Below are 27,017 nucleotides of genomic sequence, written 5' to 3'. Positions count from 1 at the left end.
AATACATAAACCCATAAGATGCAGAGGTACATTAAGTATACGAGAACACACACACACACACACACCCACACACACACACACACACACACACACACACACACACGGTAACAAAGATGGAACGAGAATCAAATAAGCTGAGTTACGTAGAAAGGAAAGAAGCCATGAATTTCCCTACCGTGTAAGAGAGGAGAGTGAGTAGTGAGTGACCTGATCACAACCTTAAATCTAAGCTTACCAATCAACTTGATCTGGTCTTCGAAATATGGACGGGGTAAAACAGCCAAAGACCATAACATTACATTCAAGAAGACCTTTGTTAAAAACGATATAAAGTACTTTTACAAGAGAGGCGGATGAATGGAGTAAACTAAACGGCGAAAGAAAAAAAAATGCGCAGAACATAAAGACGTTTAAGAAATGCGCAGAGCATAAAGACTGAAAAAATGCGCAGAGCATAAAGACGTTTAAAATATGCCCAGAGCATAAAGACGTTTAAAATATGCCCAGAGCATAAAGACGTTTAAAAATGCGCAGAGCATAAACACGTTTACAAAATGCGCAGAACATAAAGACGTCTAAAAAATGCGCAGAACATAAAGACGTCTAAAAATGCGCAGAGCATAAAGACGTTTAAGAAATGTGCAGAGCATAAAGACGTTTAAAGAAAAAAAACCTGCATGATACTTAAGATGGTTCAAGACACTGAGGCCCCATGACTGTAAGACTCGTACAGTACAAACAATTAAGCGCAATTACGACGAAGCTTAGGAGATGACAGGGTTATAATATGTTATAACCAGACTCCCACAGTACGAGAATAGTAAAAGACGACCATCTGTCAGGTGGCAAAATATCAGAATAGCTCTGACGTGTAGAGATCAGCAAACATTCAGCAAGCTGGTCACATCTTACAATGGGTCAAGACTTTAAAAGTGGCACGAAGAACTACTAGAGAAGGTCCGGGGGAGGGCAACAAGGCAGGTATCTGAATTAAGACAGGCGAATGGGAAAGGGGAAAAGTTAGAGGCCTTAAATCCACCCATGATGGAAGCGAGAAGAGTGAGGGGTGATCTAATCACCTCGTATGTCTTTGAAACCGCCTTGATAACACGCAGAGTGAACAGTTCTTCGAAAGATGAACACCCAGAGGCTATAACATGGAACTGGAAAATTTACTTTTAAGATGGAAAATTCTTCAACAAGGGACAACACACTCTCTATCTCACAGTTAATTTAATGAATCACTTTACAGCTTCGAATCCCATCATCATGACCCACATACCCTGACCTTTGTTTACGTTCCTACGCGTGTCGAACTCGTAACCACGAACAGCAATTCAATCTCACAACAGGTGATTATGATCAATCCACAACACAGGGCCCTTAACATGAACATGTTCAACTTTATTCGCAAGGTAAACATGCGATTGTCCAAGACCAAATGGCGTCCTAGCTTCGTCTCTTCGATGTATATCAACTGACTGTTCCATTTCTCTCTAGTGTCTCCCTTGATGATGTGATTATTACACGAAAGTGCACTTGGGAACTTAACGTGTTTCATTTTCCCCGTGGACTCATAGGAATATATATATATATATATATATATATATATATATATATATATATATATATATATATATATATATATATATATATATTTATACTTCCTTCCAAGTGAGCTGAACACTCTCTAGGGCTGTCTGTATAGGTCAAAAACATGGGACAGTCATCTTTAATACATGGGGACCTTGCTAGTCTTGGGCCAGACGAACCTAACCAACCCACATCCCGTTTATAGAGACAGTATCTGCATCATCACGTCTATCGCCCTATGCTATTTTCTCCTTCTCTTCCTTGAACGAAGAGGCTGAGAAAGCAATGCTCCCCTTTTGGCCATCTGGCAGGACGATACATTATGAAAACCGGAGCCATCCTGGTGTGGTTTAATCAAGGAAATCAGTGAAGCTGCAGTGTAGTTTGTTATTAAACACGCCACACACGTCATTCATCTCGACGGGAATACATATTCACGTGATTAAGTTGATCTAAGGTACGGGAGAGTCAGTCAGTCAGCTGGAAATGACTGACTGATTGACCACGTCCTTGGAACTTAAGTTTGGTTTAAGTCTTCGGTGTATTTTATGAGAAAATGAAGTGCGGGAATTTTTGCACTAGCGTGAATAAGGTAATCATACATGCATATATATATATATATATATATATATATATATATATATAAACGCCCAAACACGCACATATACATACATATACTTATCAAAATATACATGTATACACAGGTTCATATTCAAATTTGCTTGCTTTCATCCATTCTAGTCGCTACCCCACAACACAGGAAATAGCGTCGCTCCCCACCCCCCGTTTTTCCTATGAATTATATCGTCTTCTTTACTCATCTGTAAACATACAAAATCTATATGGGACGTTATAGCTGTATTTCTATTTACGTCATCCGGAAATATATTTCACTTATGAATATTCTTAAACTCCTATTCTACATTTCAGCTCGATAAATTTTCAAACCAATTCACAATTGACTTAAAAAGGCTAATCTCAACACTCAAGAGTCTTTAACATTCCAGTAATTATCAAAACTTCTGATACTTTTTTCATGCAATTGAAAGTCCTTTGTTTCTGACAAGTTATTAAATGGTATATCTAAATACAAACTCAATTCCATTTGCACTATCAAGAATTAAATAATTTTCTATCGGATCTGGTCACAGTTGAGTTCAAAGAATATATATATATATATATATATATATATATATATATATATATATATATATATATATATATATATATATATATATATTTTTTTTTTTTCTTAATCGTCCGTCTTCCCGTGTCCGAGAGACAGAGAGATAGATAGATAGATAGATAGATAGATAGATAGATAGATAGACAGATAGATAGAGAGACAGATATACAGACAGACAGATAGATATAGACAGATAGATAATCTGAGATAGAGAGAAATAGACGCATAGACATTGACAGAGAACAAATCAATAGATATGTGTGTGTGTGTGTGTGTGTGTGTGTGTGCGTGCACGTGCGCATCGCTCATATCTCTACTAAATTCCGACTGGAATTCCGGTTAAGAAAAAAAAGAGTGTGGACGCCGCTGGCAATCAAAACCCCCCCAACAAGAACAGGAGGGGGTGGGTGGGTGGGGTTGAAAGGGGGGGGGGGGGTGGTTTGAGGGGGGGGGGGGGGTCGTCGCTTCCACGCACTCCACTGCAAAATCTGTTGAGGGAATAATTAGGCGACAGGCGCCAGAGGCACACACACACACACACACACATTACCGTGGTAACTACGTAATGTTACAACAGGCTCTCCCCCATCATCATTATTATTAACCCTCACACACAATGACCTCGCTTTCCACCCACGCTCATATATATATATATATATATATATATATATATATATATATATATATATATATATATATATATATATATTTTTTTTTTTTTCATACTATTCGCCATTTCCCGCGATAGCGAGGTAGCGTTAAGAACAGAGGACTGGGCCTTTGAGGGAATATCCTCACCTGGCCCCCTTCTCTGTTCCTTCTTTTGGAAAATTAAAAAAAAACGAGAGGGGAGGATTTCCAGCCCCCCGCTCCCTCCCCTTTTAGTCGCCTTCTACGACACGCAGGGAATACGTGGGAAGTATATATATATATATATACTATTTCGTCCTACGTCGTGTAACTATTCTACTACCATACTAAGACTAAAATTCAGTATTTGAACTACTATTTAACGAAAAAAGCATTAGGTTTGGAGACACACACATAGTGGCATTTATCTTTACTCTCTTTACAAGCAGTAACGCAATCTTCAACCACATGCACTACACAGTTTACTGTTATAAAGTCGAAAATCTAATTACGACTCATAATAATAATTACATAATTTCCAGAATTATCTACACACGGCCACTGGGGTAACTGGAGTAACTCACGCCCACTGGGGAAACTCACGCCCACTGGGGAAACTCACGCCCACTGGGGTAATTCACGCCCACTAGGGTAACTCACGCCCACTGGGGTAACTCACGCCCACTAGTGTAACTCACGCCCACTGGGGTAACTCACGCCCACTGGGGTAACTCACGCCCACTGGGGTAACTCACGCCCACTAGGGTAACTCACGCCCACTGGGGTAATTCACGCCCACTAGGGTAACTCACGCCCACTGGGGTAACTCACGCCCACTAGGGTAACTCACGCCCACTGGGGTAACTCACGCCCACTGGGGTAACTCACGCCCACTAGGGTAACTCACGCCCACTAGGGTAACTCACGCCCACTGAGGTAACTCACGCCCACTGGGGTAACTCACGCCCACTGGGGTAACTCACGCCCACTGGGGTAACTCACGCCCACTGGGGTAACTCAAGCCCACTGGGTGACAGGACTATCTAACATTACTACAATCTGACCCAAATTTCAAAATGACATTCTAAAAGATTTCTCGTATCATTCTACTCAGGTCTAGAGAAGGAAGAACATTTCCTTCTATAATTCTAATATTATTCTAGTCAGGTCCACACGTGGAAGATCACATCCTGCTATAATATCATTGTAGTCAGGTCCACATGTGGAAGATCACATCCTGCTATAATATCATTCTAGTCAGGTCTACATGTGGAGGATCACATCCTGCTATAATATCATTCTAGTCAGGTCCACATGTGGAAGATCACATCCTGCTATAATATCATTCTAGTCAGGTCCACATGTGGAGGATCACATCCTGCTATAATATCATTCTAGTCAGGTCCACATGTGGAAGATCACATCCTGCTATAATATCATTCTAGTCACGTCCACACGTAGAAGATCACATCCTGCTATAATATCATTCTAGTCACGTCCACATGTAGAAGATCACATCCTGCTATAATATCATTCTAGTCAGGTCCACATGTGGAAGATCACATCCTGCTATAATATCATTCTAGTCAGGTCCACATGTGGAAGATCACATCCTGCTATAATATCATTCTAGTCAGGTCCACACGTAGAAGATCACATCCTGCTATAATATTATTCTAGTCAGGTCCACATGTGGAAGATCAAATCCTGCTATAATATCATTCTAGTCACGGTCCACACGTGGAGGATCACATCCTGCTATAATTTCTCCCTTAATGATACAGATGTACGTCATTAAGGAGGCATCTTTAACTCATCCTTAGTAACTCTTTAACATTCTTCATGGTTCTTGGCTTTCCCTGGATTGTGTGAAAAATGTTTTCAACATTTGATTTATGGTCACGTACCCCTTTTCCCCCTCCTTGGCAATTATGCAAATGAAGTTGATAATCCAGTGTGATTGATCACGCTACTTCGCCTCGAGTTAAGTAACTTCCTACTTGACACCTTATAAAACCAAGTGCGTTTTACCACTTGAAAAAAAGGTGATTCGCTTACCACTTGAAAGAGGGCTCGTTCCTTCCACTTGATCGCTCCACGAGAGAAATCGTCGTACGCCAGGCATAGTCACGAAGGGGGATGAGGGGACTGAGGGAAGGGTGTGTGTACGAGAGGGGAAAGGAAGGGGGGTAACCTTCTCCATTTTTGTCAATGACATTAAAATATACTTCGTAAATGTCAGGCCGTCATACATAATGCATAAATCTACGATCAACTATTCTTACTGACCTGTGTGTGTGTGTGTGTGTGTGTGTGTGTGTGTGTGTGTGTGTGTGTGTGTGTGTGTGTGTGTGTGTGTGTGTGGTCCCTTATACCACAAGGCCCACGTATCTACTTCAATCCCTTGAGCACGACGACAGTAGGACCTTCGAATATGACACATATGGTCAGAAGGATGACCCGACCCCCTCAGGACTCAAAGGAGGGAGGTCAAAGGTCACACCGTCATATCCAAAAAGGGGTCGTCCCATCTGGATGATGGGTCGTTCCCTCGTCCCTGTCTATCAAACCCTAATATTTACGTAGTGCAGGATGCTCTATTTCAAAGTTTAAGACGATGCAAAATAGATAACTTTATGAATCTAAAACATACGATCTATTCAAACGAAAGTAAAATACCGAAATATTTTGGAAATGATTCAAATACGAAATTCCACACATTAAGTGGCTGAAGAACAAGTACACACAGTAAATAATAATAATAATAATACCATTAACGAACCAAATTGTGGTAATTAAAACTACCTATTGTGTCGTGCCCGCAAAATAGGACTAGTGGAAAATATTTAGAGGGAAAAAATTTTTTTTTGACTTAGAGGCTCATTTAGACCGAGGAACCATACCCTCCCCATCACACACCCCCACCCCCCCTTCCCTCCCCTCAACCACCTCCCCCCCCCCCCCCCCGTCTGCTATCGGCAAACGTCAGGCACAGGTTGGGGGGAAGGGGGGGGGGGAAAGGAGGGGTGTGTGTGTGTGTGTGTGTGTGTTGGAGGGTGAGGGAGGAGGAGGAGGGTGAGGAGGAGGAGGAGGGTGAGGGAGGAGGAGGAGGGTGAGGGAGGAGGAGGGTGAGGGAGGAGGAGGAGGGTGAGGTAAAGAGGAGCCTTTAGAGGAGGTAAAGAGGAGCCTTTACTGTGGTGAAAAATGTAGCCGCTGGATCTGTCGGGACTCGTGTGATGAATAATGAGGAAGGCCAAGGATGAGGTGGACGTGATTAATATGTTGGACGGCAGGGGAGAACCTAGCAGAAGGCGCTCCTAGGGCCGCCATCACACCCACCACCAGGGAAAATGATGGAGGAAAGTGCTCACACACACACACACACACACACACACACACACACACACACACACACACAACAACAACAACACTTTATGATCTGTGATACCGACCGGTGGACGTGGCCAGCTCCCTGGGCGCTGCACGAGGACCATGAGGACAAAACGAACTCATGGACCAGGAAGTAAGACATTCTGGATACAAGACGTCTTCCTTTCACTGCGTTACCATGGCTCTCGCCTCGCATCCACAACAACCAAGCAATGTTGTTGATAACATCATCTATAACCACAGACAGACGAAGATGAGTATCATCAGAGATTACGCTTCTATGATTAGAGGGTCGTACCGTCGTCCTCAAGGGTCGTACCGTCGTGCTCAAGGATCGTACCGTCGTGCTCAAGGATCGTACCGTCGTGCTCAAGGATCGTACCGTCGTGCTCAAGGGTCGTACCGTCGTGCTCAAGGGTCGTACCGTCGTGCTCAAGGGTCGTACCGTCGTGCTCAAGGATCGTACCGTCGTGCTCAAGGATCGTACCATCTCGCTCAAGGATCGTACCGTCGTGCTCAAGGATCGTACCGTCGTGCTCAAGGATCGTACCGTCGTGCTCAAGGGTCGTACCGTCGTGCTCAAGGGTAGTACCGTCGTGCTCAAGGGTCGTACCGTCGTGCTCAAGGGTCGTACCGTCGTGCTCAAGGATCGTACCGTCGTGCTCAAGGATCGTACCATCTCGCTCAAGGATCGTACCGTCGTGCTCAAGGATCGTACCGTCGTGCTCAAGGATCGTACCGTCGTGCTCAAGGGTCGTACCGTCGTGCTCAAGGGTCGTACCGTCGTGCTCAAGGGTCGTACCGTCGTGCTCAAGGGTAGTACCGTCGTGCTCAAGGGTCGTACCGTCGTGCTCAAGGGTCGTACCGCCATGCTCAAGGGTCGTACCGTCGTGCTCAAGGATCGTACCATCTCGCTCAAGGATCGTACCGCCATGCTCAAGGATCGTACCGTCTCGCTCAAGGATCGTACCGTCGTGCTCAAGGATCGTACCGTCGTACTCAAGGGCGTTGTCTGCACGCTGGCTCACCCTTAGAAGCTGTCAACAAACCAGGCAGGTAGGTGGGTAGGCAAATGCAAACAATCCTATTCCTGTATCACATTCGACGTCTCACACCAGTTCCTTAACCCAGACTCAACTGTCGATCTTGTAGCCTATAGACACCCGACATTAAGATCTTCCGGGGATGAATACATCAACTACATGGAATGGTTCGAATGGCTCCACAGACATGAATTTGCATATTGGGATTTATTTAGAAAGATCCAAAGATCAGGTACTTAATCGTATTCATTTCGTAAATAAATAACCAGTTAGTTATATCATCCTCTGGTACAACCTCTCACAGAACTTATGATAAAACAATAATTAATTTACCTTACTACATTAATGAGAACAGATCACAATTAATTCATCGAGTAAAATCGAGTTCATGACCCGAGAGAGAGAGAGAGAGAGAGAGAGAGAGAGAGAGAGAGAGAGAGATAGATAGATAGATAGATAGAGAGAGAGAGAGAGAGAGAGAGAGAGAGAGAGAGAGAGAGAGAGAGAGAGAATCCTGTGCTCTCCCCCCCCTTACACACAACACCCCCTCCCCCACCCCCCCCAGGTCAGGACCGTACCCCCCCCCTGGCTGACGTATTGACCTTAGATCAACACCTCGAGCTGTCGTACGACACGACCAGGCCTTCAACGGGTAAGAAAGCGAGTGTAATAATGTCTATCTTCACTATCCACCAACCACTTGACCTAAGATTACCAATGAACAAATAAACAAGTAAATAAACCAATGAAAATATAGCGAAACAGCAAAATGAAGCGGTAAAAAAACTGTAAAAATACGAAAAAAAAAAACTATTATAAAACAAAAATATATGATGATAACTCAATCACAATCGCAAATGAAAGGCCGCCCCCCCCCCCCAAAAAAAAAATAAGATCAAATAAATAATAATGCGAAATATATCACCAAATTAATAAATAAATTGGATGAAATAAACTTTTCGTACAGGACAACCATTTATTTCCCCCCCCCCTTTCCCGGGTCGCTATTTCCCATTACTAAACAACCAATTACAAATTACCAGTCTCCAACCAGAGAGCTGGGCGGGTCACAAGGGGGGAAAAATAGGAAAACAAAATAATTATTTATCAACTTCTTCATCATCCACGTTAATGACAGGTCATGAATTACCCAGCGTCCACGACCCAATGAGAATCCCCCGGGGTTTAATTATGGCATATGGGATTCCATGGATGACCTCATATGTTCGTCCCAGAAATGGGTAATCTAAGATAAGGTTATGTTAAAATAACACTTTTAACAGTACTTCAATACTAAGTCCACATAGGGTGTTACTTAATTTCAAAATGCTTTTATATCAAAGATCGATTCCAAGCAATTTTCAGATATCAAGTCCTCACTAATTAGCATCATATCAAGTTTATATGATAATTAGAAATAGGAATACTATTGAAATGTTGAGTTTTACACTATATACTTCAGGGAAAATCACTGTGGAATTCTGCCAGCAAGATGAAATTAGAATAAAAGATCTTGGCGAATACGTTCACATCAAGTAATAGAACTTAAGCACAATATAGAAATGAAAAAAAATACATCGAAAATAAATAGTAAACGTGTTACGTGTTACGATTCCACCATAGGAAAAAGGGTTTCAATCCTAAGTATGTTGACAGAGCATACAATTCTCCTGAGTTCACCAGAATCCTTTACCTTAAGTCAAATGCATAAGCTCAAAGATCTAATCCACGCCACTTTTAAAACTTATGAAAAACCTGATGATAAATACTTAAAAAAAGGACAAAAACGATATAATTCCTTCAACTGTACCCGTGACTCTTTAATATAGACGAGTTAATAAACACTATAAAGGATAAGGGAGTAAGAGTGACTCAAAGAATTATAAAGGATTAAGTCTCCCTCGAACAGATGGCAAAGGTGTTTGGCAGGACAGCACACGATCGGGTGAAAAGGTTTGAGTGAACCCCTTGTGTTGGTTCAGATCACGCTGCGGGGATTAGGAAAGGGAAGAGGATATGCAGATACGGCATTTTCAGAAAACCAGCAGAGAAGGTTGTAAGAGACAACTACGTACTGAACATTTATGATACTGGACAGTTATAATAGAGGGAGTGTGTCCACAGACGAGTGTGGCAAGAGCAGAATGGCATCAAGATCAATGGTGTGAAAGAAGAGATGAGAGTCAAAGGATGTTTAAGACGAAGGCTGCTTAGAGGAATGGTTAAGCGATCGGAAATACAACGAGAAACATTTTGTGTATGCGTGTGTAAAATGGATGAAGTACTTTTGAAAGAGAGAGGAATTCACAGCATCGCCATCACACAGAGTATAAGTTACGTATGTAAACGAGCGATCACACGATGCTGGTAAATGGTCCACTATGTAAATACGAAGGGGAGATGATGGCAAAAAGACATGATAAATAAGTCACCCATGTATTAATACACTCGTCGAAATACATCCATTAAGTCACTGGACTAAAATAGTCTTTATAAAAGATAAATATGCAAATATCTAAGGCTTGAACGTTGGTGTGGACAAAAGAAGAAAGGGAAAAAGAATCACCCAGTTTCTGCCTTATCTTTAGAATAACTGGGAGTCTTTTCAGTTGTCTATGAATATTCTTATCTTGCGACCGACGGCGGAACTGTGTATGCAAAGTGTAATTATGGCAGACAGGATAGCGAGCAATAATCATACCATTTTCGCAAGATAGCCAACTGTGCCTTTTGTTCTTGCCGTGTTAGCACAATGGGTAACCTACGAGTCACTGAGACACTGGGGTACCATTCTCTCTGGCGCAAATTTAGTCAACGCCTTAAAAAAAAGGTAGTTTGTGTAAATTAGATAAGAAGGTCATCATTTACTTTTAAAATGTAAATGATGACATTTTCTTTAGGTTTAATTTTGCCATGTTATTTTCTTTTTTTCTCACCCCCGAGAGGCTATAAACACAGTTAAGGGCAAATTCTAAGATGTAAAAAGGATTATTAAACCCCTGGTTGTGACAAGGGATTTTTGCAACGCTCACTTGGTAAGACTCTTCGATACTAACATGAAATTTAGCAAACACACTTGTTACAAAAGAATATATAGAAAATGGAGTAAGAGCAGTGGATAAGTGGGCATACAGAAGCTATGATCATTATGTCGTACCATCATCCTTAAGGGCAATATAGTCTTGTCTAAGGGCCATTCAGTCTTGCTCAAGGGCTATACAGCCTTGTTCAAAGGCCATGCATTCTTGATCAAGGACCATACAGCCTTGCAAATGGCCATACCATCTTGTTCAAAGGCCATATAATCTTACTTAATGACCATTTAACATTGCTCAAGGACCACAGTCATGCTCAAGGACCATAGCCTTGCTCAAGGGCTATACAGTCTTGTTCAAAGGCCATACAGTCTTGATCAAGGACCATACAGTCTTGATCAAGGGCCATACAGTCTTGCAAATGACCATACAGTCTTGATCAAGGACCATAGCCTTGCTCAAGGGCCATACAGTCTTGATCAAGGGCCATACAGTCTTGCAAATGGCCATACAGTCTTGTTCAAAGGCCATACAGTCTTGATCAAGGGCCATGTAGCCTTGCAAATGTCCATACAGTCTTGATCAAGGACCATAGCCTTGCTCAAGGGCCAGATAATCTTCCTCAGACTTTCATCATATGCCTAACTAAACACACATACCATCACAGTGCATCATCATCAACAACACTTCAACACATTCTTGGTGAACGTTCAACTTGAAAATATTCCAAATTTCTTCCTTACATCCTCCTCCTCCATCTTCATTACCTTCTCTTTACTTCCTTCGTTCTTCCTTCCTCCCTGGGGTCCATCTCGTTAACCAACTCTTCCCTCTTTTCCTCAACTTAATATTCTCTCCTTCACTTCCTCTCGCAATCCACGAAAGTTTTCACTCCTCTCTCTCTCTCTCTCTCTCTCTCTCTCTCTCTCTCTCTCTCTCTCTCTCTCTCCCCGCGTAGCGAACCAGCACTTCAGTGTTTATCAAGTTTCATTCCTTTAGCCCATGCTGCAGTCTTCTCTTTCTACCTCACCTCCACACTCATGTGTGTGTGTGTGTGTGTGTGTGCTGGCTGGATTATATCAGTTCACAAACTCACAATCTGTCCATCTCATACACGACACGTCACTCACATGACATAATTCTTCACAACTCTTGATCTTCCTGCGTTGAGCGGTGGGCGCTACGCGGTAGCCCTGCCTTTAGCCAATATATCGTCAGCACTTATACTTAACTATGTATTCTCTATGTCATATCCTCAAATTAAATTTCATGTTTCAAACTCTTTATCAATATCTCCCTTTCGTATGCAGGGTTTTAAAATTGTCGTTTCATTAATGTAAATTTGTATTACATTTTAATGTCCGATATCCATCATCATTTCTCACTTAAAAATTATATATTTTTACCTTCGATATGATTCTTCCATGAACTGCTTTTACTACATCAATTTGCAATCACTGACTTTATCCCGGAGCGAAGGAATATTTGTTCACTTTGTGCGCGCCTGCACGTGTACATATTACCAATGTTAATAACGACAGGAAAATCAGATTACAGGACTGTATTTCATTGATGACTGGTGCGTAATCTGGAACTGATTACAGTATCAACCGATTCAGCGCTGTATTTATTAAGGGGTACAGTTGGAAGTGATTACAGTTTCAGCAAATTCAGTACTGTATCATTAAGGGGTACAGTTGGAAGTGACTACAGTTTCAGCAAATTCAGTACTGTATCATTAAGGGGTACAGTTGGAGGTAACTACAGTTTCAGCCAATTCAGTACTGTATTATTAAGGGGTACAGTTGGAAGTGATTACAGTTTCAGCCAATTCAGTACTGTATTATTAAGGGGTACAGTTGGAAGTGATTACAGTTTCAGCCAATTCAGTACTGTATTATTAAGGGGTACAGTTGAAAGTAATTACAGTTTCTTACCAATAAGTAATGTATTGAGTTATCAAGGATTACGTAGTTGAGAAATGATTACAGTTTCAGACCATCTGATACAGCATTTCGTTGTTATGAGGCTCGTAATCTGGAATTCTGTTAAATGACAAAATGAGAAAGGAAAAGAAAATGCCATTTTCCTTTCTTTTTTCTAAATTCTAATACGTCTAGTGAGTATGTCTGTTATAATACAAGAGGTGGGTCAGGAGTCCACTGCGTAAAATTTGTATAATCATGGAAAAGAAAGTCGATTTTCAGCAAGGAACTTTTCACACCGTAACAGTTCATCATTTCCCTGCGTTTGGACTCGGCCATAAAAGGGAATTTATACGATTACATATAAAAAAAATAATAATAAATGTAATCTAAATGTAATCTACAGTGATTACATTTTTGACTTCACCGTCAACGCAATTCTGAGACTTCGTTTCGTTCCGTTGTTCCACTAACGCCTGACCGACCTCTGTCCGCAAACACTCTGCTTAACGTTTTCTTCGGGTCACGTTCCGCGTATTCCACACTCGGCATCACTAGGCCAAAAAGGGCCAAGTGGCGTATGTAAGAGCATACCTTGCCTTCACGTAACAAAACTTAAGCTAAACCTATTCCAGCTAAAGCTGGGTAAAAATAACTGTACCCTAAAGTATTCTTAGCTGTAGCTTGTAAGTTTATGGAAGAAAATTCCCATTCCCGCTCAAAAGAACAATAACCACTTCACATTTTCTATCCTTCTTTTGCATCTAGCTATCACGTCCATTTTCCTTTACTCCTGTAGTCTTTTATCCCGTGTCTTTTTTTCATTCTCTCTCCATCTCCATCTCCCTCCCTCTCTCTCTCTCTCTCTTTCTTTATTTCCTCCCATTCTCCATTTTCCGAGTTCTCTTTGTCGCTTGCTATTGCACTCCATTTGCATTCCCACCTTCAGTTTTTGGCTTTTAACTCGGTACGTCCATGTAGGATGCCTCCCATCCTATCTCAGGCTCAATTCTCATGCCAATCAATCCATTGAATTCCTTTCTATCTTTTTTTTTTTTTTTTTGCCTTCCTTTGACAGCCTAACACCAGCTATTACCTTTCCATGTTCTTCCTTGAAAAAAGAAATTTTAAATCTGCTAAATTTATCCTTCAAGACCTTATAGTTTCACAGAAGTAAAATTATGTGATTTTTTTTTCACTACCTACAGAAAAATTCTGATAACGTGTGACTTTAGAATTACATCAAATTTTCCAATATTCTGTTCACGACTAAAATCACATTTCCACAAATTAATATACCGTTTCATCCACTGATAGATGATAGAAATACATCATACCGAAATCAAATTTATGAAATTGTTACCTTCAATCATACATGATATCATGAATATGTAAAACCTGACTACCAATATATATTCTGCGTATGACAGGAAGCGAATTAAAAGGAGATATTCCAGTGCAGTTTTGTAACATGAGCTCTACGTCTTCACTCTCTCGTAGTTGTATCATGGGCATACGGATCTACAGATGTGTTCAACGAGCGTCTGTAGCGTTGTCGTGATGGGCGATGTCCAAAGCGTAGACTGGAAAGTGTGACTCGTGTATGTCTGGGGAGTGTAGTTTCAGACGCGTGATGTCAGGGAAGGGGATGGTGTTTAAGAAGGAGGTGGTAGAGCAACTGGTTAGTGTTCGTCTAGTGTGTGTTTTTAAATCAGTGTTTCTTGATGGTGGAAGGATCTGTGAGCAGCAGTGGCTAAAATGTGAGGAGGAAGATTTCTGTTTCTGCTTTTGGGTTGATGGTGGCTAGTTTTGGAGAAGGTGAGACCCTGGCAACAGTAACAGAGTATCAAGCTGCGCCACAACCAACAGCAGGGAGAGGGTGGACTCTTTTTGAGAAAATGAAGTTCTTCGATTAGCTTGTAATCCGACAGTACAACTTTATATCGTAACCATAAGAACGCACAGTCCGGGTATCTATCTATCTATCTACATAAATATATATATATATATATATATATATATATATATATATATATATATATATATATATACATATATATCAATGAAATATATGATATTTTACCCGCCAAGTATTAAATTATGTCGATAAAATGCTGAATTTTTAAAGTTAATACCGAATTAACATGCAAACGATGCAATATAAATGCAAAATATATTTTTACTTCGATGGGGGGGTAAAAAAAAAGAAAGAAAAAAAGGGGACAGATATCTACCCCACCCACCCACACCCCCTAAAAAAAAAATAAAATTTCGATTTAATATTTTGAATAAAATGAACACGAATTTCGCAGTTACATTCAGCCGTGAACAATGGTCCAGTTTAACACTTCACAATTGAGGGTGGAGAGAGTGGTTTTTCGCTTGACCTGCGCGCATGCACTCGCTGGCTAGATTTTTCATTTGTAAACCACAACTGATTGAAATTAATTTACATGACGGAGCGGTTACGATGGCGTTGATTTCGCTGCCGTTCGTTTTGCGTGGGCGTTTATTTTGTCGTTGTTGTTATTTTAAAGACATATAAAATAATTCAACTTACGAAAGGGTGTTTTGCCTCGGGTGTTTGCCTGGGGTGTGGGTGTAGGTGGGGGGGTTCGTTTGGTATTCAAACACGCAATATCCTGGAGTCAATACTGCCCACGACATGGAGAGAATGCACGCACTGTTGCCCCCCCACAATAGAAGGGGGACATGGGCTCCACTCCCTGGCCACCGTTAACACACACACACACACACACACACACACACACACACACATACCGTATCTGTCCGTATTATATACACAATCATCCTATGACCTTTCTAATGGCTCCTGCAGCTCAAGGATGCGCTACATCCAGTAACAGGGAAATACAGACTCCTTTGGAGTGATAATTCTATGACGAGACTGTAATTCCAATGATATAGCCTCCATATATGTGTGTGTGTATGTATATATATATGTGTGTGTGTGTATATATATATATATATATATATATATATATATATATATATATATATATATATATATACTCGTATGTACTTACTAGAACTCCTCCTTTATTATCAAATGCTTCCCTTTGTTTAAGCATGTGCTCAAAGCTTCAGGGATCCCAAACACGAATCAGGTCTGGTTCATAAAACTCTCAAAGCAAACAAGGGGGTCTTGCCTTGTTTACCTTCATTACAGACAGATGACTGGCAAGGGAGGCGCAACCCCAGGGGGGGGGGGGGGGAGACAGATGCAGAATAACGATTCCAATACAAATTTCAGGTAAATATAACGTGCTGGGGAGCTGTCCTGGTCAGACGTGGATGTATATGACTGAATAAACATAAAGTGATTAATACAAATGGGGAGTGACTGAGGGAGACGGAAGGAAGGATAATTGGAACCAAATTCTATGTCATATACATATGTGTATATATATATATATATATATATATATATATATATATATATATATATATATATATATATATATATATATATATATATGTATTATCCCTGGGGATAGAGGACAAAGAATACTTCCTACGTATTCACTGCATGACGAAGAAGGCGACTAAAAGGTGAGGAACCGGGGGTCTGGAAATCCTCCCCTACCGTTTTTAAGTTTCCTAAAGAAGGAACAGAGAAGGGGGCCAAGTGAGGATATTCCTCTAAGGCTCAGTCCTATGTTCTTAACGCTACCTCGCTAACGCGAAAAAAGGCGATATGTGAAAAAAAAAATATATATATATATATATATACATTAGAGTTCGTCTGAACACCCAAGTGAAAAATATATCCCACTTAAAACACAGTTTTTGTGGCCGCAGCAACAATACCCCAAACCCCAAGATTTTCCCTGTGGTACGAACAGTCAAATTTCAAACGAGACGGGCCAAAGAAAATCACTTATCTTCCTCGTCATAGTTAAGGAGGAAACTTGGGAGGGAGTTTCCCCCCTCCAAATCCAGACGGAGCCTTCAAATTAATGATTACAAGAACCGCGTTAGTGGCTCTTAGGAGACATTGTTTGCATTGCAGCACACGACCACTCCATCACACAGACAAGAAGGCTTAATGCTGTTATGCTGTATAGCGTCTAGACTTACAGCATATACCACAACAAGAACCATACCTTGTGGAAAATAAAATAAACAGTACTTCACTTCCCTTACAAATATTTCGCCTTCTTAACGACTACAAAATCTACATTTCCTTCCATACTATTCAGTCGAGAATGATGATGATGTACGTCATTCTTAAGAGAGAAAAGCGAGCCAGCACCAGGTTTATCCTTCCACATGTCAAGTCAAATGATATCGAGGTGCTGAGTAAAAGATCTGAGGCGCGTGTTTTCGGAAACACGAGATATGCAGAACAAATGCAAATGTGCCACACGCGCAGCCTTTGGCGTCAAAGCGGAAATAAATTTTCCCCAAGAGAGCGAATCGCAAATTTGACAGGCGCGAAACAGTTCGTCGTCTGGGCTTTGAAAAAGAAAAAAAAATATATCTCCACCGATATCAGGAACCTGCGTTACTGTATCCTACAAGAGAGTACTGTATAATACACCGTATTCCATGGAGGAACACACATGAGCGGACTGTAACGTAACCAGAGAGGAGGATCATCGACTGTAACACGTTGTATCAAATGATTTTCAGTGCAACACAATGACGCTGTAAGAGAATGTGATACGAAATACTGTACCTCGGAGTTACATTATTACACAATGACACGAATGTAATCTAATGTAACGCTAAATTCAAACATAACATTCAAGAATGTAACACGATGCGACATTGTACATACTGTAACGCAAGATATCACAATACTACATCAATGTACAACAGTATAACGTCACAAAAATATTACAAAAACACAACATAAAATTTCAATTGAAGAGCCCGTAGCTCAGCGCAATATTATATAACAAAACAATACTATGTAACATATTAAAAAAACACAATATGCCATCACTCTGCCTCGTACAACGCTGTATATTACACTGCAATAAAACACTCGATACAAGGTAACAATATACACATTTAACGCCAATCAGTAAAAACAAAGATGTAATTTAACATGACCGACTGAAATCTATCAATGTATATTACACACCGACGAACCAAAACTACACTGGGGGGAAAATATCAAATGCAAATGACTTCTTTGACGTCAGGAATTCACGAGAAGCAATCACTTTGCCCCACGACCAGACGAACTGGCCAATCCCTCCTCGCTATCATGATGTAACGACCAAACAAGCTGTATGTTCACCAAGACAAATGTTGACAACGTGCAGAAGCAACGGGAGCTTACTATCTCACTTTACAGGAGAGAGAGAGAGAGAGAGAGAGAGAGAGAGAGAGAGAGAGAGAGAGAGAGAGAGAGAGAGAGAGAGAGAGAGAGGTGCATTGTTTGTACTTTCGAGTTAGAACAGAAAGCATTTGACGCTGCCACACATGACGAGGTTAGCATGCAAGATGGCTCCTCATGCATGAACAAGAGCCGAGCCTTAACTCGATGGGTCGAGGGCATATTTGCAAAAAAAAAAAAATGGATGGCGAAGAAGCTTTCTTGAAATGACTTAAAGCCACTAGTGGCTGTCCGCGGTAAAGGAAATAAATGATGCCTGAGTAAATAAGACATCTTCAGGCAATCAGAAGAACCCGTCATTATTAATGAGTATATTTACTTCCAATTACATATTCAGATCTCCAATTCTCATCGCCTGTCAATGCAGAGATGCCTCTTAAGCCTCTTGCAAATGGGACCTCAAAATCCAAAATTTATATCAAAGGTTTCCACAATGTTCCTCTCGGTTATAATCTGTACACGACATTTATCAAGTGAAATTTACGACGCACTTAGAACGAAATACGACACGATGTCGGGCGAGAGATAACGATACATAAAAAAAAAGGAGAATAATAATGAATTTTGTAATGCTAATAAACATGGATAAGTCTGCCGTGATAGGGTCTGTATGGTAATGGGATGAGGGTTGGCTGCTGGCCCACTTGGAAGCATTACTCTGTAAGCATCATTAAAGATGGACAAAGGTTGTTTCTCATCGCGTTTTCTCTCATCTCTCTTACTTTATCCTCCCCTTGCTTCGTCCACGCTTAAATTCACGGGTATTAATATTCCTTATCTCCTCTTCCTTATCTATCCCTTCACAATATACCATTCCTAACGAACCTTATCATGAACGATCATTATCATCCTCAAATATCTTCCATAAAATCCAAATTCTAATTTTTTTTTCCGTTTAACCTTTCACCATGTTTTTTTCCCCTCCTCCTTCCCCCCCCCCCCCCGTTTTCTAAACTCTTCACCTCCTCCATCCTGTTCGTCTCGATCTCCATCACTCACCTGAAGGAACTCCAAACTTCAGCAACTTCTTTTTGTTTCCGATCTTAATCTGTAACTTCAATTCTCTGTTTCTCCCCTTGACACTTCTATTCAATTCTTCTTCCTTCATTTATTGCATTTGCCTTTTCCCCCGTTTTTGTCCCGTTTAAACGCAATTTTCTCTCTTCTTCTTCTTCCTCTCATGCCACTACCTCAACTACTGTGTCCAATAATCTCCTCTTCAACAGAAGGACGCGAAACGTTCCACATCTCACTACAACTTCTATGCCAACAACCAACAACCCGAAGCCGTGTGATCCAGAGCGTCACAATAAGCATAAAGTGTTATAAGAGAAAGCCAACCAGGTTTTCTAACAACTTCGACGTAACAACAGCTGGAGCAAACAACACCATCAACAGAAGTTGTAAATAACAACTTGAGGGAAATCCTGCACAACTAGGCCCTCGCTTCAGTCCCCACTTCTAAAAGACAAGAACATACACCAGAGAGCAAAGATAATTATTACAAATATTGAATATCTTCTTTGTCGTATGGGAATAAACATTACTATTACTACCTCAAGATGAATGGCCAACTTCAGGTAGAAGATCCTCAGAATGATTAAAAAAATGATCAACTTGAGGGAGAAGATCCTCAGAATGATTAAAAAAATGATCAACTTCTGGCAGACGATCCTGAAAATGATTATAATCAACTTCTGGCAGAAGATCCTCAAAATGACTATATATATATAAATTGGTATCACACGGCTGCCAAAAGCAGACCCAATATGAACCACGATAATTCGATCCGTACAAGGAGACAGACTTCAAACGGCACAATCACCAAACACCAAAATAGGTGTACGACCAGCTCCCACGACCAGGGAGACGACCAGTGGGTATAGACCCAGTGGAGAACGGACACAAGACACAGGAGGGGGGTCAGGTGGAGGTGAGGGGTCAACCATGCAAGAAGTGGAAGGAAAGCGAGAGAACTTCCCTACGTGGTGTGGCATGAGGGAGTGGTGTGTGTGTGTGTGTAGGGGGAGGGAAATACCTCTGAAAGGTGATATGAATAATGCTTTGGCCTCTGGGACGAAGGCGTTAACCTGGGTGATCTTATTCGCCAGAATCATTCAAGGAAACACGGCCGATATTCTTAAGCTGATTTTAATATTCGAGCTCATAATGGTAAATATTCCGGTTTGAAATCGAAAACAAATATTTGTCCTTATCGGTTATCTTAACAAAAAGCTTCAAAAGCCTATATATATATATATATATATATATATATATATATATATATATATATATATATATATATATATATATATCCCTGGGGATAGAGGAGGAAGAATACTTCCCACGTATTCCCTGCGTGTCGTAGAAGGCGACTAAAAGGGGAGGGCGCGGGGGGCTGGAAATCCTCCCCTCTCGTTTTTGACTTTCCAAAAGAAGGAATAGAGAAGGGGTCCAAGTGAGGCTATTCCCTCAAAGGCTCAGTCGTTCTAATCTTAACGCTAATGCGGGAAATGGCGAATAGTATAGATAGAGTTGTGCGCAGGAGGATGGATGTGCTGGAAATGAGATGTTTGAGGACAATGTGTGGTGTGAGGTGGTTTGATCGAGTGAGTAACGTAAGGGTAAGAGAGATGTGTGGAAATAAAAAGAGCGTGGTTGAGAGAGCAAAAGAGGGTGTTTTGAAATGGTTTGGTCACATGGAGAGGATGAGTGGGGAAAGATTGACCAAGAGGATATATGTGTCGGAGGTGGAGGGAACGAGGAGAAGAGGGAGACCAAATTGGAGGTGGAAAGATGGAGTGAAAAAGATTTTGTGTGATCGGGGCCTGAACATGCAGGAGGGTGAAAGGAAGGCAAGGAACAGAGTGAATTGGAGCGATGTGGTATACCGGGGTTGACGTGCTGTCAGTGGATTGAATCAAGGCATGTGAAGCGTCTGGGGTAAACCATGGAAAGCTGTGTAGGTATGTATATTTGCGTGTGTGGACGTATGTATATACATGTGTATGGGGGGGGGGGTGGGCCATTTCTTTCGTCTGTTTCCTTGCGCTACCTCGCAAACGCGGGAGACAGCGACAAAGTATAATAAATATAAATAAAAAAAAAATATATATATATATATATATATATATATATATATATATATATATATATATATATATATATATATATACACACACACACCTAAAAGCTAAAGGAATACAAGAAAGAGAAACAGTATTTCAGCAAGCAGCGGACAATGCAAGAAACACAATGGGGGGAAGCAGTGTTTCCAGAAGGCAGAGAGGAGTGACAGAAACACAAGAGTAAAACATTTATCGGGACTCACATTAAGCGAGGGAAACGGAAACGCCTCTTCAGGAAAATCGTGCCAGGCCAGAAAGAAATGTGTTCCCCGGAAATTAAACCCCGGATTGATGGGGGAGGTTGGGGAGGGTGTGTTCTTCTGTAAGCTAATATTTGATGTGATCATCGGTGGGTGGGAGGGAAGGAGGGGGCGTCGGGTGTGGGTTTTCGGGTACGGGTTTCACCAGGAGGGAGAATTGTCACGAAAATGCTCCAGTTGGCTCGAGAAAACAGGGTGGCAACGGTAGGGCGAGGTGAAGGAGAGTTACTGTTTCTATTTGAAAACAGACAACAGATTTGTAGAGGGAAGTTGCCAAGTGTTTCTCGTTGCCTCGCAGAAAACAGACAACAGACCTGGAGTTCATGCGCCTGTTTCCTAACAAACAACAGACCTGGAGTTCATGCATCTGTTTCCTAACAAACAACAGACCTGGAATTCATGCGTCTGTTACTTCACAGACAACAGACTTGGAATTCATGCGTCTGTTTCCTAACAGACAACAGACCTGGAGTTCAGGCAGTCTTGTTCCCTCACACACACACATACAAACAACAGACCTGGACGCTTTGGTAGCAACGAGTTCCTTTTTTTTTTACCCCCACGAACACAGACAACAAACTTGGCTGTCTCACAGGAAGGCAGTGAGCGTCTGTGAGTGGAACCTTAAAGACGTGGGATCGAAGCTTCAGCGACGGAATATTTGAACTCAGAGCGAAATTAAAAAGACTGTACAAAACTGCTCTGAATATCTGTGAAACTTTTCATATAAAGATACAATTCACTTTTGATAGAATCACTACAATGATGTATAATACTTAACATTTGCATACAGAGACATAGGAGAAGATATTTCTTCACATGTCTCATAATCTTCGACTGCAGGAGGCAAGAAATATTCTAAAACGAACAGGGGAAAAATGAGGGCATTCAAAATGCTGGCGTTCAAAAGTTCAAATCAGGTTCACAATGCTGATGTTTAGGACGAACTCTCTGGTCCCTGCCTGGTAGGATGTGGCAGCCCCCACTCCCACTTACCCTACTGTTAACCTTTACGATGTGATCTGCATAAAAATGACGCCCTTTCGCTCAGGCCATAATCCAGTGATGGGCCGCAGTAACCAACACCCAGACCACTAGTTAGGGTAAGTGTTGGCACTATAGGGTGATTACATCCTGACCAGCTCGTATTAAACTGACGCTTGAGTGCCCACTTTCCCCTTACCTTTGCCAACCATATCGCTTCACTGGCTTGCCACTCGTCGACGTAGCCACAAGGGTAAAGACGCGATGATTTACACAAAGACACACACACACGAACGCTGTTTATCACAGGGACATGTGATGCATGGCTGTAAGGGTATAGGAGGGTTAAGGATAGACCACCCCATTTGGACCCTGGGTCTATGTGGTCTGTGGATCTATATAACTATGCCAGTACTTAACATTGAGCTCGAAATAGTCAAAAATGAGATGGTCCAATACTATTACTCTTTAAATGTAAACACAGAATGACTATAATGTCATTGGTATTCTTCTCCACGTCTTTTCTAAAATGTAAATTTGACTAATGTCTTTTACGGCACGAAAGATCAGCCTGGAGGGGAGGATGAACAGCTAGGTTGGATGTGGACCAACTACCCATCCCAGGACTCGATCCCGGGCGAGCCCCGCGCGTGAATTCATAGTCAGCAACGCTAACCACTACACCACAGAAGCACACCCTACTCTCTATGGGTTCGAAATCATATCCAGTTTTACGCAATCGATGGTAGCGATACAAGTCATCCTCGCTATCTGCAGCCACGTTTGTATACCAAGATGCACGCACGAGAGACTACTACGAACACTGAAAGCTAAAAAGCCTTTGTTCTCCTACGTCGGGTGGTGGTCCGTGGTCATTCGTCCGGTAGAAGTGAACCACAGCTTACCAGGTCGTCGCTGTGGCGCCAATCTGTACCACAGCCACAGAAACACAGACTCCAAGCAAAAAAAAACAAACCTTGAATTACTTTAAAAACAAAGGATTACATTTTCATTTTCTTGCTTGACATTCCTGTTAAATTACTGTTCATTCACACGACGCCATGTTTTTGTTTTGCTAAGTATGCTTACTTCATATTGTAAATTCAGTAACTAAAAAAACATTGCATCTTTAACCATCTTTAACATCTTGACATAATCATTGTGTCAATTCATTCTCCTCTGTACACTTATATATGACGTCCCATTTTCTCTCTTGCCATCCACTATCTGGTGTTCATCAATCTATCTCAACTGTCGCTTCTATCTTAATAAAATACATACTGGTGTTACCGGACTCCAGGAGTGGAGAGATACCATTAAGGAGACTAAATCACTGGAAGGATGTCTCGTCAAAGAACGTCTTATTCCTTAAGGCTTCCACATTTCCCTGCTACTGGCAGTAACGCAGCCCTGAGCAGCAGGATCCTATGGAAAGACGTCGTGGGTAAAGATAAACAGGGAAATGAAATACGTACTTTATCTTCCTAAGTCTACATACAGCATACAGTCCTCAAGTGCCGCTTCTCCTCTAACCATCTCTCTGTCTGACCATAGCATCTCTTAACTAAAAGCCGAGAGCTGCTGAAGAAGGTCCAAAGGAGCCCACGTTGCACGAGTATGTACGTATTCTCCACCGGAAGGAAGTTTATTCATTCACCTGTTTCATCGCACTCACTGGGACCTTTATAATAAACTCTTCTTCCGACGGGCATAAATTCTCTCTCTCTCTCTCTCTCTCTCTCTCTCTCTCTCTCTCTCTCTCTCTCTCTCTCTCTCTCTAACACACCACAATGCACTCTAAAAGAGAGCCAATGTCTTTTTGGAAAACGCGTCTTTCTCTCTCTTTCTCTCTAACCCTTTGGCTTAACTCCCTCCCTCCTCTCTCTCTCTCCCTCTCACTCTCTCTCTCTCTCTCTCTCTCTCTCTCTCTCTCTCTCTCTCTCTCTCTGTACCACGATGGTCTCTGGCTTTACCCATTCCAGCTCTGGGGCGGCAGCAAAATGTCGCTGGTTGCAAGGGAGAGCCCCAGGTGAGCATTTAACCCAGCCACCCGCTGCCCATGGGTGCACTTCTGGCTCCTCCTCCTCCTCCTCCTCCCTCGCTTGTCCACCAAGTGCCAACCATTATGTGGTTTAATCTTGCCTTGGGCCACACTTAACATAATCTCTTTCCTACCCGAGGCCGTGCTGCCATTACCCTCCCCACACACACACACTACCGTGGACTGATATGAACGTGGCTTTCGTGCGAGACCAGCTTCCAGCGTTCTCGTCTCGAGAAAAACGACCTCGAGATAGTGTTTTGATGGACGAGAACGTTACTCGAATATAATCCCCGATCAATGAGCCTTTGATGAATGACCACAGGTCTAAAATGAAGGCTTTTATGAACACTGAAATATAATTAGGGTACACAATCATAATTACATTTCACGTTTCAACAAGGGGTCAAATCAGACGAGCAATCAGTAGAGATAACAAACTTGGAGCTTCATATCTTCTCGGGGATTTCTTATCTACGTGTTAGCTTTCTCACTGAACAGGTCATCGTATATCTAGTGACCCCCCCTAGATGACCCCAAGAACCCATCGATCGAGTGCTAACCTCTGCTCTGGGTGCGTATCGTCTGACGCTGTGGACAATTCCCTTGGAAAAATTCTTAAAATTCTTGGCTAGTCTCAAGGAAGATCAACTTCAACATAGGAGCTAAAAATATCTATCCTTCTCGACCTGCGTCAACCAGGAAGTTCCGCGTGTGTTTCCTAAGCTATCTCCCACATGCGATAAATCCACTCACAAAAATTTTATGAGCAAGGATCTCTTCAGAATCGGGCCAGGTGATGGAGCTCAAAACCTGGGATAAAGGCACATTACACGTCTCGTATGTCAGCCTCCCTGTGTGTGTTCCCCGGTGTGACGCAAGTCAAGCCACCATTTCCAGTAGTTCAAGCGTGCATTTTAATCAGCAGTTACCGTCCAAGATCTACAGAGAAGGACGGGGAGGCATCATTATCCAGTAGTCGTAAAAACACCATTGAACTCCCTACTCCCCAGCTTGGGCACAGCTCCTCAAAGGAAGGCTACAGCAGTTGGAAGGGTGAACAACCAGGTCTTCTATACCAGCAGTGAGCAGCTATGTACTCATGTGATGAACCACGATGTGAGGACACCAGGATCAGAGAATGTGGGTACAAATATTATGAACGAAAAGAAGATTTATACTTTAAGATTTGAGTCTACGAAATGAAAGGAGAATCGAGGGTTGTTACGACCAAAGTTGAAATATCAGGCGTTGCAAAGCGGAAGAATACGAAGGAATTACACAAATGACTGTAAGATGCAACAACAACAACAACAACAACAACAATAACAACAGACCTTGCAACGCCGTTTGTCATAACGGGGCAGATCAGCAACGGAAGTTAACGCGGTAAGAGTACAAGAACAAACAGATGCGTAGATGGGAAATACTCTTAAAACTTTACGTGTAATTAAGGAGATGCAACTAAAGCGGGTCGTGGATTTTAAAGGGAAATATCTGTGATGTTCTGTTCTTATATGTATCTATTGACGGTGCGTCCAACGGAGTTAGATGGGCAACTGGGGGACCCTGAGGTCAAAAGGGAGGGCATCAGTTGCAGTGGGAGTGTATGAGAATTACACTGTCCATTGCCTTCTTCAGCAAAGAAGGTTTTAATCTTAGGGGTTTCTCGTCAAAACACCTACTTGAGGGACCATTCCAGATGAGAGTGGCTGTTTTGACTGGGATGAAGTGGTAAATACAACAACGTCAGAGACGTAAGTTGTAAACAAGGCTTTATAACAGTAGCACAGACGACAACTGAGGGGGAAGAAGAAGAGAGGAACATATTCCACAATAGTGGAGACATGAGGCTCAGTACAGACCCCGAGACTCTCTCAGCAGACGACATCCCTTTCAAAAGGTATCAGACGCTGTGAGGAGGACTGGATCCTGCAAGAGGAAGGGGGTGGGGTACTCACCGATATGTAGTTCCCGCCGGCGCCGTGGTAGACCTCTGGGTCCAGCGTGGTCCACGTCCTCAAAAAGTCCTTCACGAAGGGGCGGGAGGTGTCCACGATTCTGAACCCTGTGATGTTGACGGCTCCGAACTCCTTCACGTCCTCTTCCCACCTCTCGTCCATCACCTGCGGGAGGAACGGCAGGATGTGAGAGAGAGAGAGAGAGAGAGAGAGAGAGAGAGAGAGAGAGAGAGAGAGAGAGAGAGAGGTAGCCAACTCAGTGAGAAAGGCCTTTCAGGAGGTCGAGACCATCTCAAAAAAATAAGAGGGGTACATCAAGTGATTTGCGACGCCCATATATCCTTGCCTTCAGCACTACCAAACAGTACCTCCGTCCCTTCCCTACGCTACGTCTCCAGTGTTCTATCACGTGGTGTACTGAGGGAAAACTACCTCAGCATCAGGAGCTGAGGAGGGAAGGGAGGGTCGTC

The 27,017-nt window shown here is 42.1% G+C and overlaps 1 protein-coding gene across 1 annotated transcript in view; it reads right to left on the bottom strand.

Annotated features, from left to right (window-relative positions):
• Positions 1–27,017, bottom strand: part of LOC139765856 (glutamate receptor 1-like) — a 1,264,866-nt gene that overhangs the window by 356,170 nt on the left and 881,679 nt on the right. The window contains 1 exon segment of the mRNA XM_071693701.1: positions 26,548–26,712. Within this exon segment, the coding sequence (XP_071549802.1) occupies positions 26,548–26,712 (165 nt within the window).

Source organism: Panulirus ornatus, chromosome 56, assembly GCF_036320965.1.
Source record: "Panulirus ornatus isolate Po-2019 chromosome 56, ASM3632096v1, whole genome shotgun sequence".
NCBI classification, from domain to species: domain Eukaryota; kingdom Metazoa; phylum Arthropoda; class Malacostraca; order Decapoda; family Palinuridae; genus Panulirus; species Panulirus ornatus.
The sequence above is the reverse complement of the archived record's forward strand: the minus strand, read 5'-3'. Positions and strand labels throughout refer to the sequence as shown.